Here is a 13,898-nt window from a genome sequence, read left to right on the forward strand (position 1 = left end):
TCTTCATTTTTTGAATGGGGACAAAAGTACCTGTTCTACTACTCTTAAGACTGATTTATGCATTTAATGAGCTTATATTGAAGGACTTTATAGGCTACAAAATATAAATGACAGCTACTTTGTATTGAGCATCAATTCTACTATAATTCTGGAAATAGTATCAGAAGCTTTACAGATAGCGTATGATCTCTTTTAATGCTCAATATAACCTTACATGGTTATTATAATTATATTCAATGTATAAATCAGTTAACAGATACTCAAAGAGACTGGTTGATTTGATTTGCTAAAGTCAAATAAGTCAAATAGTTGGAAAGGAGAAGAGTCCAGATTCAACTCAATAGTACTTCCAAATAGAAGCTTTCCTTTCCTTTCTGCTCAAAGCTAGCACAAGATTATTGTTAAGAAAAGAAACGGGTGGGATCACTGTATAACTTGCCCCTCCAGCAGAGCTGACAAAGAAAACATCTTGATAAAATCTATATTTGTAATTTTAGAACAGTCCACCTGAAATCCCTGGGCTTCATAGACTGTTTTTACAGTTTTTTTGTATCAAATATAAGGTGCAAAGTAAAAGACCGATGTTAAAGAAGCAAGAATACAGTGCACCGTCCTAAGCAGATTCAAACTTTGATTTTTCACAAGTTCCATTCTACTCATGTTATCATGCACACAGACAAATCAAAATAACACAAAACAGGAATAAGGACTTCCTTTGCTTTGGAAAACCAAGAAATGAGAAGATTTAAAATGCAGAAAAAAAACATTTTTTTCATAGTAGCTAGTACACCTTCATTAAGCTTTAAGACACACTTCTGTTCATAACCTTAATACAGCCATATTTTTACTTTATAAAAATCAAGTCTCCCAGTAAAAATGGTATTTTACCACACTAATCTTTAAATTCCATCACTAAAAAGGTAGTTATACACACCAATTTCTAACCTCTTGGAACGTTCTGCAGAATAGATTTTAGTCACTGGAATGAATAGCTGCTCAGAAAAACAGCACTGCTTCAACTGTGATAGGATTTGATAGTCAATATTCTTGTCTTCCAGTAAAAAAGTATTCACGAGCATAAACACTGGACTCCTTGTGGTTTCATCGATCAAGAGAACGTTTCTGAGCAGCTTCTGAGCAAACATTTCTTAACAGGTTGATCACAGATCTGGGGTCATCATTCTTCATAATGGCACTGCCAGACACAATCATGTTAGCTCCTGCCTCTGCACATTTATGGATAGTGTCAGGGCCTACTCCACCATCGACTTCTATGTCCAAGGATGGGAACTGGGTCCTCAACCAATGAACCTTTGGCATCATATCTTCCATGAATTTCTGCCCTCCAAACCCAGGTTCCACTGTCATAACCAAGGCCATATCTATCTGATTAGCCCATGGTGCCAAATACTCAACTGTGGTTCCCGGTTTGATGGCAAGGCCAACCTTCATCCCATTCTCCCGAATGTCTTTAATCAACACCCCTGGTTCTCAGTAGCCTCAAGATGAAAGGTGTATTGATTGGCTCCTGCCATGGCCATTGGTTTGACCCACTGTTCCAGCCTGGACACCATCATGTGCATGTCAAAGAAAAGATCCTGGCCTAGCTGCTTTCGGAGGCTTTCTACCACAGGGTGTCCAAAGGTGATGTTGGGAACAAAATGCCCGTCCATTACAACCAGGTGCAAATAATCGGCCCCAGAGTCCAGCATCCGGAAACACTCGGCCCCTAAATTGGCCAAATCACTGTTAAGGATGGACGGGCCAATCTTGCAGCCAGACGCCATGGTGCTGATTCCCAAGAGCAAGTTACCTACCTTATTGGTATTGGTACAATAAGAGTATTGTTTTGTATTTTCTCACATTTATGTAATTGATTTAATTTAATTGAGTTTTAAAGAACCAATTTGTTTATTCATAGTCTTTGTGAATTTTTTTGTTTGTTTTTCTAACTCATTAATTTGTTTTTACCTTGAATTTCTTTTTTCTTCTTTTAAATTCCATCTTCATTCTAATTTTAGCAACTTTTATCCCCATCTTGTACAATATCTTGCCTTGTACCTATAAGACAATATTCTATTTCCATATACTTCTTTTTCTTCTTCCACTTTTTTGTAGTTGTAATTTAGTTCTATTTATTTATTTATATTTATTTAGTTATTCTATTTATCTATTCTAATTTATTTCTATTGTGAGGACATATATTAAATATATACTATTCTATCACCTTTACATCTACCATCAACTCTACAGTTAAATATATTTAATGTCCTTATGGTGAACCTTCCTCAGTATTTCTCAGTTTCCTGAATCCATGCTCTAGTTAATGCTTCAGGAATATTCCTTAAGATTTTGCCAATTCATAGTCTCATTTATGACAAATATACTTAAAGATAAGTTTAGGTAGATACATATTTTTGGCTTCCATTATCTTCAAGTACCTTAAAAACAATATTCTGACTTAAACTACTGCTATTGAAAAGTAAGTCAATTTTACATTCTTTCCCTGTAACATGTTTTTTTAATCTGAATATCCAAAGGACAGATTCTTTATTTTTAAGCTAATAGATTTTTAAAATATATCTTGGTATTGACTGCTGTCTGTTGATTTTTATATGGTGTACCTTTTTAATAGGTAGATTCAAATTTTGGATTTTGTCTGGAAAGGTTTATTGACTTACAGTTTTTATGTTTGTTCTGTTTCATTTCTTTAGTATTCTTCTTTGGGAATTACATGTAGACATGTGTTAAAAGTTTTTTTCCATTCTGCTAAATCTATCAACTCTACAATTATCATTTTTTCAATTCCATTTGATGTTTTTCATTTTTTCTTTTCCATTTTTTACTTCACTTACTATAGTTTCATTAATGTCTATTAGCTTTTTGTTCTTTTCAGTTTAGTCTTCTGAATTTTTTAATTTTTAATTATTCATTGAACTGTTTTTCACTTAATGTCCTCCTCTTAGCTAATCTCTTAATCTCTGAACTTTTCTGCTCGATTATACAAACTTTATTGTTTTTAGTTTTTTGGATTTCCTTTAGTTGGTTTTGACATATTAAGTCAATTTTCTTTGGTCTTTTTTGCCATATTTTCTGATGTGTCTTCACTGTGCATTGGCACATTATTCAGAGAATTAGTCTTTTTGCTTACAATATATATTATATTGCAGTTATTTTCTGCTGCTCATGCTTTACTGAGATGAGACTTCCTATTTTAGGAAGTTACTGTGTGGGGTGGTGACAGAACAGGATAGCTTTCCTAGATTCATGGCTCTAGAGCCCCCTCTTCTCTTGTTTTTGCAAAGTATTTATAATTAGGAACTCACTGAATCTTCTACTTTCCCTGGTCTCATTTCCTGTTTTACATCTAGGACCTCTCTCCCTTTATTAATCATATAAACTTAAATTCTACTTTCAGTAGATTTTACTTAGTGTGGGATTTTGTTCTTCTAGAAATTTCGGTTGTGTATTTATGGAAATTATGAGAACTTGGACATACCAGCATAATGTAATTTATACTTTAGTGTTTCCATCTTCACCTGTAGTTAAGGGAGAGCTCTATAGCCCTTTCCAAGTTTTGATAGTTATTCTCAGACCAGATTGCTAGGTTTCTTCTCCAAGAATAGACCTTTCCTTAAGTAGGTAAGTAGTTTTGGTGATTCTTTGTTTTTATACTCAAAGAAAATTAGAAATTCCTACTTTCTCCCCTCTGTTACTGCTAATAGTTGGTGCTTTTACTTATCTGCTCATATTCTAGAATTTGTAAGAATCACTTATCTTTTTGTTAAAGATGATATCCATGAGTTTTTACTTTTACTTTTCTAGACTCTCTGAATGTTTGGTAAGGTGATTGGGAAGATTTATAATTTACAGTAATGTTGGCATATTGCCTGAATTATAATCTAAACCATTACTTGGCTTTTGAGATATTAGATTACCCTTTTTCTCTATTTTTCAATAGTTTTGCCTGAGAACTATCTGTTGGATCCTCTTTCTTTCTTTTTAAAAAGATTTATTTACTTTAGGGGAGGAGAGGCAGAGAGAGAGAGGACGAGGGAATCCAAGCAGACTTCCCACTGAGAACGTAGCCCCATCAGGGGTTGGATCCCCAGACCTCAGTCCACAACCCAGCCAAAAGCAGTCAGATACCCAACTGTGCCAACCAGGTACCCCTCTTCTTTCTTTTTTTTGACTTGTTTAGTGTTTCAGGAGTCAGTCTTGGGATCTTTTCTCTATTTACACTTACCCTTCAGTGATCTCATCCAATCCCATGACTTTACTATTCATAGTCTGAGGACTCCAAAATTTTTTTCTGTAACTCTAAATTCTCTTAAATCTGACTCACATCTGATTTTCTCCAAACCTTGCATTCAATTCATTATCAAGAGCTAGCAATACTACTTTGAATATATATCTTGACTCTGTTCACCTCCATTATAACACCCACGCTGAGCTATAGTCATCCCCACCTGAGATTACTGCAATAACCAATTAACTGGGGTTATATTATTGCACTAAACTTTTCCACCCCTACCTTAGTTTATTTTCCATAAAGTCGCCACTTAACTCCTTAAAAACATAAATCAGATAATATCACCAGTGATTTCCGTTAACACTTGAAACAAAATCTGAAGCCATTTATTACAGTCTACAAGGTCCTGTAGGGTCTACGATAGACCTACAAGGTCTAGTTTCCTCCATGATCTCATTTCCCACTATTCTTCCTCCCACTAGGTTCTAGGCAATGCTGGCTTATACTTTCACAAACACTCCCATGTGCTCTGACCTCAAGGCTTCTGTACTTGCCGACAGGTGTACTTTCACTGCTTTCCTCTTGGATCTTTATACAGCTCATTCACTTCATTCAACTCAAATAGCATCATATCAGGGACACTTCTCCAGAACATTCAACCCAAATAGTACTGCTGTATTCCCCTACCACCTTGTCAGTCTCTTCTTTGGTTTTCCTTAACTCCTTCTTTATTCATATCGTAACACTTAACATTACTTGATAGCATATTTTTATTGTTATCTCCCTTAGTAAAATGTAAGCACTGTAAATACACTGGCTTTTTCTGTTCTGTTGATTCCCCTATTCCCAGAGCTCAGATCCATACATTGCCCATAGGAGATACTAAGCAAATATTTGTTGATTATGCTTATGAAGCATTTCTCAATTATTATTTCTTATACCTTGTTATAGTGCTTTTTTGTTGTTCTAAGTTCAAATTTAGTACTCTACCTTTGCTTTTATATTTTGAAAAAGATCTTTCTCACTTTTATTCTGGGCTTTTTTTCTAGTTCTTATGATTTCCTTTTAATTTTTACTCATTAATATGACTGGAATTAATTTCTGTTTATGGTAACAAGTAACTTCATATTTACCTCCTCATTAGAATACATTTATTAAATACCCTGTACTTGTTTAAAATATAACTTTTCGTACATACTAAGTGTATGCACATATAGAATACCCTTCATAAACTCGTCATATTGTTTTTGATTTAAATATTCATAACTTTTGATTTAAACATTCTAGGTGTTTCTACAGAACTGCCCTCTCTTTTCATGTTGACAGAACTTGATTCTGCCAACCATGGAGCAGCCATGGTTATTACAGGATCTGAAATTAAAGGAAATAAATGTGTTGGGTTATGTAATGCTGCCATCTCAAAAAATGTGTTTTTGAACATGATCAATAACTTGTTTGTATTATATCTAAAACTCACAAGAACTGTATGAATATCATAAGGAAGGGAGAAAGAAAGAGAAAAATCAGATTAGAGAAAAATTTCTAGTCATTTGATTTTATCTAAAAGATTCTATAATATTTTGACAAGATCTTACAGTTACTTTCTGCCTTTTGATTGGCTAAATCATAGAACTGTATTAGGATTCCCACCTAATGGGTTCAAGGTCTATGTATTACTCTCTAACCTTACAGCACCCCCTATGCTCATTCACATATGTACTCATTCATTCTAAGAAACATCTGTATTTTATAATACAAGTGGAGACCAGGACTTTGCCCTGAGGGTTTACTATCTAACAATGAAATCCATGTATTTAGTTTTCTAACCAAAATAATGCTTTCTCATCCAAGAGATGCACTTGATCATCTGTTATTTATTTGGTATGCTTTCTCCCGCTCTATTACTCACTTCACAGTTTTGGTTTAGCAAATATATTGGGTGAAATGAGGAAAATTATGTAGACCAAAACAGTAGGAAGTGCTAAATTGTCATCAAATAGCCAAGTTCTGAGTTTACAAGTGAAAGGTATAGTCTGATACTCCAGCCAGTTTGGGCTGGATATACAAAGACTGCTATAGTTTTGTTTCTAATAGACACATTTCTTTGATCTATGTGGAATCAAAATAATTTATATCACCAGAATTCAAATAAAATTCACAATATGTGAAAACCATTCACCATGTCTGTTTGTTAATCTGCAGTTTAAATGTTATATAAAATGTGATATTTTAATATAAATCACAGCTATCAGGCAAGCACTCATTTTTATAAAGGACAAGCTACCAGAAAAAGAAGACATGTACTAACATTCTATATTCTGTCCCAACTGGTTTTTAAACTATCCATTACTTGATATATGTGTAAAGTTACCTATTAAAAATTGTGTTAGTCTCAGTGCCAAAGTTATGTGGAGTAAGCAGGTAATCATTCTAAACTTTTTATTCTATAATTCACACACTCACACACACTCACACACACACAAACAGATACCACCCCTTACCAAACCACAACAAATTTACCTTTTCATGGTAGAATGTATTCTAGGTCATTGATATGTAGGTTTAAGTTCACAACTTGATAAACCTAAATTTTCAGACAATGAAGGGAGATACTTGAAAGGAATAGAAAGGAAGAAGGAGAAAAGAGATCTCCACCCCTCCACCAAAAAAAAAGATTTTTTGACAAGATGAACCTATGAAGGACAAATGACCCAGCAAAATCTTTACACTTAAAAATAGTTTTTACAAGTCCCAACCTTTTGCCTTCTTGAATTTCTCTACCTGTGCCCTAAACCATTCCTTTTCAGATTGACTCTTCTGTTTCCTCTTCCAGCCTTCCCTCCTCCTCTCCCCTACCTCTAGAATGGGTGAAACCTACCTTCAGTGACTCATGCTGGATGCCCAGTTTTGGTCATTAGCCAAGCTTCTACAGCTTCACTGATCTTGGCATTCCTCTTAGACAGAATGATTTTCCATTCTAACTCTCTTCCTAAGTCTCCTCATTCTGACCAAAGAGATGGCATTATAGATTTGGGAACTCACCCGAAACACGTTGTGAAGATAAACCCAGTGCCATTATCTGTAATATCCTGTGAGAATCGACCAACGGTATTCACTTCATGTACCTCTTTGCTCTGAAGTGGATCACCATCTTCGATCCTTTTAATTATATTCTGTGTTTTTTTAGCTGAAGTTATGTGTAAAATGGCAAAATAAGAGGAACAAAACATGTTCGATGGAGTTTCAAGATTAATAGTTCATTTTCATCTTTATAACTTCGGGAAAACACAGCAAGGGCGAAGGTGCTGAGAAGCACAGCTCCTGTCTCAAGTGGACAGCCATCCCAGACTAGGTATGTGTATGTTCAGGCAGCCAGTAGTTTATAGGACATTTTAATATTCCTAAACAACAGTTAAATGACCAAATCCCTAAGGATACAGCATTCTCCCCTTTCTTTGCCCAGGAATCTGTTTTGGAAGCCAATTCAATGATTACTACTAGGACATGGAATTTTGATATCCATTTGGTACTGATTTACACCAGTATTTTTAAGGCTGCCAACAAGAAAGTCCAGAATTTCAGGCAGCCAAAATTCCACAAGAGACAACTGTCTTTTATTTTATAGCTTATGAATTTGGGGCTTAATATGATTTTCCACTAACAAGTTCTGTACCCCCTCCAGAGTGCTGAAGCCGGTTTGTCGATCAGCAAAGTAACACAGAACATATGAAGCAAGTTAATATTAAACTTGAAGGAGAACTATACAAATTAAATTGTTTACTTAGGGAAAAAGCACTCTAGTTGAAAGGGCCAACATAGGACTAATTGCAAACACTTAGCCAGTGTGTTCACATTTTCAGTTTTAATCCCACTAGCAGCAATGTTTGGTGGTGGGGTGGCATTGGATACAGTATAATAAAGTCATCAATTAAAAATCCACCAGATATTGGTGAGGAAGAACTCTAAATATATCATGTCTTCCGTTTTTATTAAATGTCTAGAAAAATGCAGAATTGTGTCTGGAATGGTAATAAATCACAGGCCAATAACTCAGGGAAGAATGAGATAGATGACTCTTTTTTAAACATAAGTAAAAGGAAGAACCTGGTTTAATTAAAAACAACAAAATGTTTTTGGTTTCTAGAAATAAATCTGTCGCAAAACAAGACTTCTATATATAATTAGGAAAAAAGTCAGTACAGGTTTTCTTTTATATGCTCAAAGCAATTTTTTCAAGGAAGTCAAAGAGAGAATAAATACTGGACACTGAAATGATTAATTTTTATTTTTTTAAGGAAAACCATGAATCTTCTTCCCTGTGTGCCATGAAGAAAAGGAGAGACATGCATCCATCCTTTAATGTTGAACTGTTCCATGACTAAAAGACTTTCCCTAGGATTCTAGGCTCGTCCAAAAACCTTCATGTTTCACATAATTCTGATGTGGTTTTACATATGTGTTCCCAATCTAAGAACCAGCAGATATATAATTAATAAAATCAGCATAGGAAGCCTTAGAATTATTTGTCTACAAACCTACTATCAAACATGGCATCCTGCCATGTTTTCTAGTTAAGAGAAATTAAGTATACATATGAGGCCTACTGAAGAAAAAATACAGGAAATATTTCCACAACAGAGGCTCACACTATCAAGAAAACCATATCAGATGCTTCTAGACTGGACATTGAATCCTAAACTCTTACCCCAAAGCCTGGCCATGTTGCCTACCATGGATGACTTCCAGACCATCAACAGCATCTCTGCTTTCCTAAAAGAGATAAGAATCTCTGATGGATCCTCAGGCTCACCAGGGAGAAGGAAAGAGCATTACATACATAAGCACCACACAACACCACTATATATCCAAAACAGTAGCTGTACAAAACAATTTCTTTTAACCATGCTGCCAAATTGCTCCATCGAATGACAGTGAAATCTAAAGGTGAGTATGGACAAATGGGAGAGAGACTTCTGACATCCATTCTTAATTTTTATAGTGGAAATATTTATATAAAAATCTTCATTAAAAATATAATGCTAAATTACTCCATGAAATTTATTATTAGATAATAACATAATTTTATCTAGGCAAACTATTAAAAGTGACATTGAATGGATAAATTATTTCACACCTAAAGTCACCATGTCTAGAAGGATATGAAGAATATCTACAAGTTAATCTTTAAAACTTAATGTCTTTACCTGTACCAGGTTATAAGACACAGCATTGAAAAAAAAATCATCATTCTGTTTGTAAAGAAGGCCAAGCAAATACAAATATGTCCTGGGTGGTGGTCAACCATGTACTTATTGCTGCTATCAATCCTGGCCCTCTGTCAGGAATTATACATTTCTGGTTCACTTAATCAGGAATAATTTTCTTATTTGGTACAGTTAAGACAAATTTCATTCTTAATTTCTCATTAGATTTCCAAAAGACACCATATTAAAATTCAAACTATGCCAAAACTACCTAAGTGTGGTGTATAGGGAAAGGAGAGAAATGCATCTCTAAACCAACCAGATCTACAGAAAATTGCTTCATTTTAAAATTTAAGTTTATCGTTCCCCAATTCCTCTCTCCATTATTTTGGTCCTACATTTATTCCTTATGCAATATTTACTAATCTATTTTAGGTAAAGCAATGTAATCAGCAGTAATGTGACTGGACTGCATGATACTTATTTTCCATTTATTTTCATAGAAACATTTTGGCAGTCAGTTTAGTTCATGGCGTCCTCAGAAAACCAAATAGGATAGAATATACACTATTTTATATACAAACTTGAGTCCTGAGAGCAAAACATAAAGGTTGAAAGAGAGGGGTAACTTCTCATTAAGGCTGTAAGAGATTTGAGTAACTTAAATGAGGAGATTCTGAAAACCCTGGCTTCATTTTAACCAATCTCGAAGAGCTAGCTTAAGAATGTCTTGCTCAACCATTCATGACCAATGGTAAATGTGTGCTTGACATCACAATCAGGTTATATTTGAACTTCATCTTTTGCTTTAAGTTCACGGCATGTACCACTCAGATGTGTTCCCGACGATTCCCCACTTGACAACCGTGGGGTCATGGCAGGGGTCTGTGTAGTCAGCAAGAAAACAGATGGAGGAAAGCTGGGAGTCATGGCTTCAGGCAGAGAACTGAGATGGTAGGGAAGGGAGTGTGGGTATCTGGGAAGCACTTGCCCTGGGGTTCTGGCTGGCATCCTTGGTGGAACTGCTTTAATCCCGGGCTGGGCTATTGCGGTAATCAAAGGTGGTTGGAAAACCAAAGGCTTCTCTTTAAGAATGCCAGTTGTCTGTAAATGTTCATCCTTTAATTTTGCAATATCGTTAAATACCGAGGCAAGAGGTTGGAACTTGGGTTCCCAGCTGAGGAGATAATCCCAGAGGTAGTTGCCTCTTACATCGTGATTAGAGGTTCTCTGGGTGGGAAGAGCCACGCACCTTGCTTCTTGATCATCTGAAATCAAAATGGACTCTCTCCTGACATCAGCCTGGATGCTCTCTTTTGTCTCTGTCTTCTTTAGTGTCTGGGGTAACACGTTATTTGGAACACAGGTTGTGCCACAGCCTTCCCGATCTTCTTCGTCAAATGCATGGCTGCTTTCTGCTGGTTCAGCAGTGACCACCACATCAGTTTCTCCAGACAAGCAGGAGAGCTGGTCCGAGTCCCTTGGGATTCCAGAGTCCGGGACCCTGGACTCGCAGTCACTGAGGACTGAGCCAGCATCCTTTCTGTAAGGATGCTCATTTATCCTCTGGATTTCCTTATCTTCTGCAGTCTCTCCTTCCACAGAGCAGTGGCCACTGGAGTTTGAGTGCCTGTACAGATTCACGATGTCCTTTTCCATGATACTTATTAAGCTCAGCCATTCAGGCAGGGTGTCTGCAGGAACCACCTCGTTACTACCCTCCTTAGTTTTCTGGAAGGGTTTGAGCATGCTGCCCTCTGTGGTCAGTCCCAAGCTGATATCTAAGGAGGACGATGTTTTCTTTTCTTCATAATTGTTTGCTGCATCTTTTTGTTTATGTCTTAAAATCAATACAATTAGAATGAAGACGAGTATCAGAAACACTAAAAAGGAAACTGTGAGGCTGACTGAAAAGCCATAGCCTGATACTCCTGAGAGTTGTCCTTCTGAGAAAGAAGACATGTTCACAAAAACTGTACAGACTGCAAACCTGGAGTTCGCTTTGGGGCTACGAGCAATGATTCTCATTTCAATGGCATCTCGTTCATGGAACTGACTTCTTATTAGGAGAGGTGCTCCAGTCAAATAGATATTTCCATTCGTTTTATTCACTAAAAAGAAAGGAGATGGCGTCTCCAGCAAGTACAGCACGACTCCATCGATACCCGCGTCTTCATCGGATGCTTCCACTCTGCCAATCAGCTGTCTCACTTTATTCTTCTCTGGAAAATTGAAAAAATACTTATCTTGAGTAAACACAGGTTCAAACTCATCTATCCCTTCAATATCTAGCCAAACCATTAACGTGGCTGTTGAGTCACCTTTGTCTTTTGCCTGAACTGTGAGACAGTATTTATTGTCATTTTCATAGTCAAGGACTTGCTGAGTGTGAATATCCCCTGTCACAGGGTCAATGAGAAAGGGATCATGGTCATGAGGCCTCTCATGAGTGCCCAAACAGGGCGATAACACAGAATAGGTCAGTTCTCCATACGGACCTGCATCAAAATCCAAAGCATTTACGGAACATACGGTGGAGAGAACAGGCACATTTTCAGGAACAACACAATTTGAGCTTGAGAACATAAACTGAGGTGCATGGTCATTATCATCCTGGACATTGATAAACACAATCGCAAAAGAAGAATGCTTCTTTCCTTCATCTGAAGCTTGAACAGTTACAGTGAATTTTGCCGTTTCTTCATAGTCCAGAGGTTTAATCAAATAAAGAACTCCAGTTTTTTCTTCCAAGTGAAAATGCCCCTTCTCATTTCCAGAGATGATGTGGTAGGTTATTTCTGCATGCAAACCCACATCATGGTCATTTGCAGAGACCGCAGTGATGTGACTCCCCAGAGGGGTACTTTCCCTGACATGGGCATGATATTTCAGACTGTTGAATTTGGGAGGATTATCATTGACATCAAGTACTTCTATTGCTACAGTGGCTGTGGAGCTCAATGGAGGGAAGCCATGATCAGATGCGAGAATGACAAGCTTATGATTGGCAGCTGCTTCTCTATCCAGACTCTGAAGCAATACCAGGTAACCAACTTGCTTATAAGGATATTCCGAATGAATGAAACTAGTTTCCACATGGAAATTGTTCTGTGAATTACCACTGATGATGGAATAATCAACATGTGTGTTTTCACGGGTCCAGTCATGGTCAATGGTTGAAAATGTGACAAGTGTGCCTCCAATTTGAGCATCTTCCCTCAAGCTGAGATTATAATATTCTACAGCAAACTCAGGAGCATAATTGTTCATATCTTTTATTTCTACCTCTACTAAGGTAAGAGCCCTCAGGTCAGGAATTCCACCATCACTGGCCTCCACAAGAAACTGAATTGTTGATTTTTTGTCCAGAAGTAATATGGGATTGACAGTAAATATTGTGCCTGAAAAACAAGACATAGCATTTTAATGCCAATTTAAATTCTCTGGACCCAGGTTGTCAGCAAACATTTATCAAATATTTACTAATATGTTTAGTTATTTGCCAGATTTGTTATTTAAGTTACAATCAAAAGTAAATCCAAATAGGAATTTTAAATTTTTATAGTTATGCTTTTGTAACACTTCAGATCCAGAAATAATACTCCTGACATTCATTCTATTAAATATATGTGTCACTTGAAGATGACTTTGCTGAAAATGTCTCTTAACTTTATTTTTGTAATAAGCTGCCCCATTACCTTTTTTTAAAGAAAACGTATTCTTATTTGAAAAATCTATATCCTATTCTACTATCATAGACACATGTATAGAGACATTCTAACATAAAGATATTGATTCTGGAAATACTGGTTGACATTCACTCTAATCAAATGAAGATAGTATATATGATAATACTGAGTTACAACTATTGCTTAATTATGGAGGTGTCTTTCCTAAAGCTTTTCGTTAATTCAGCAAGTGGATTTCCCTTAAATGAAAAACATTTAATACATTTTATTATTTTTAAATATAGAAATACATAATCAGAGTCTCACCATGAACTAAATTGATCTAATAACATTTAATGTTTTTTTAAAGATGTATTTATTTTTAGAGAGAGAGGGAGAGGGGAGGGGGAGGGGCAGAAGGGGAGAAAATCTCAAGCAGACTGCACACTGAGAACGGAGCATGATGTGGGCTCCATCTCATGGCTATAAGATCATGACTTGAGCTGAAATCAAGAATTGTACTCTTAACTGACTGTACCCCCCAGGTGCCCCCATTTAATGTTTTAAAAACATTTGAATCAATATCTCATTGCAAAGCTTATTAATAATTCAAGATGCTACATTAAATTAAGTGCTCAGAGTGACCACCTCACACACTCTGATGGGCTGTGGCCAGGAGAGCAGTTGATGCCATCTGAGCACATATACATCTCCCACCCCCGACCCTCCAAAAATGAAAGGGAGGACAAAAGAAGAGCCAAATATCTGAAATGT

The 13,898-nt window shown here is 36.3% G+C and overlaps 2 protein-coding genes across 2 annotated transcripts in view; both read right to left on the reverse strand.

The window, feature by feature from the left end:
- Nucleotides 1-537: 537 nt before the first annotated feature.
- LOC131819782 (ribulose-phosphate 3-epimerase-like) lies at nt 538-1,822 on the reverse strand. The gene is given in 2 exon segments (XM_059155107.1): nt 538-1,490; nt 1,493-1,822. Coding segments are annotated over 2 exon segments (684 nt in total). The 5' UTR covers nt 1,788-1,822; the 3' UTR covers nt 538-1,101.
- A 5,748-nt stretch (nt 1,823-7,570) lies between these two features.
- DCHS2 (dachsous cadherin-related 2) overlaps nt 7,571-13,898 on the reverse strand; it is a 256,474-nt gene continuing 250,146 nt past the window's right edge. Inside the window, exon 20 of the mRNA XM_059163725.1 lies at nt 7,571-12,857. Coding sequence (XP_059019708.1) covers nt 10,240-12,857 — 2,618 coding nt within the window. The 3' untranslated portion in view covers nt 7,571-10,239. The remainder of the gene's footprint in view (nt 12,858-13,898) is intronic.

This window comes from Mustela lutreola, chromosome 1 (assembly GCF_030435805.1).
Source record: "Mustela lutreola isolate mMusLut2 chromosome 1, mMusLut2.pri, whole genome shotgun sequence".
NCBI classification, from domain to species: Eukaryota; Metazoa; Chordata; class Mammalia; order Carnivora; family Mustelidae; genus Mustela; species Mustela lutreola.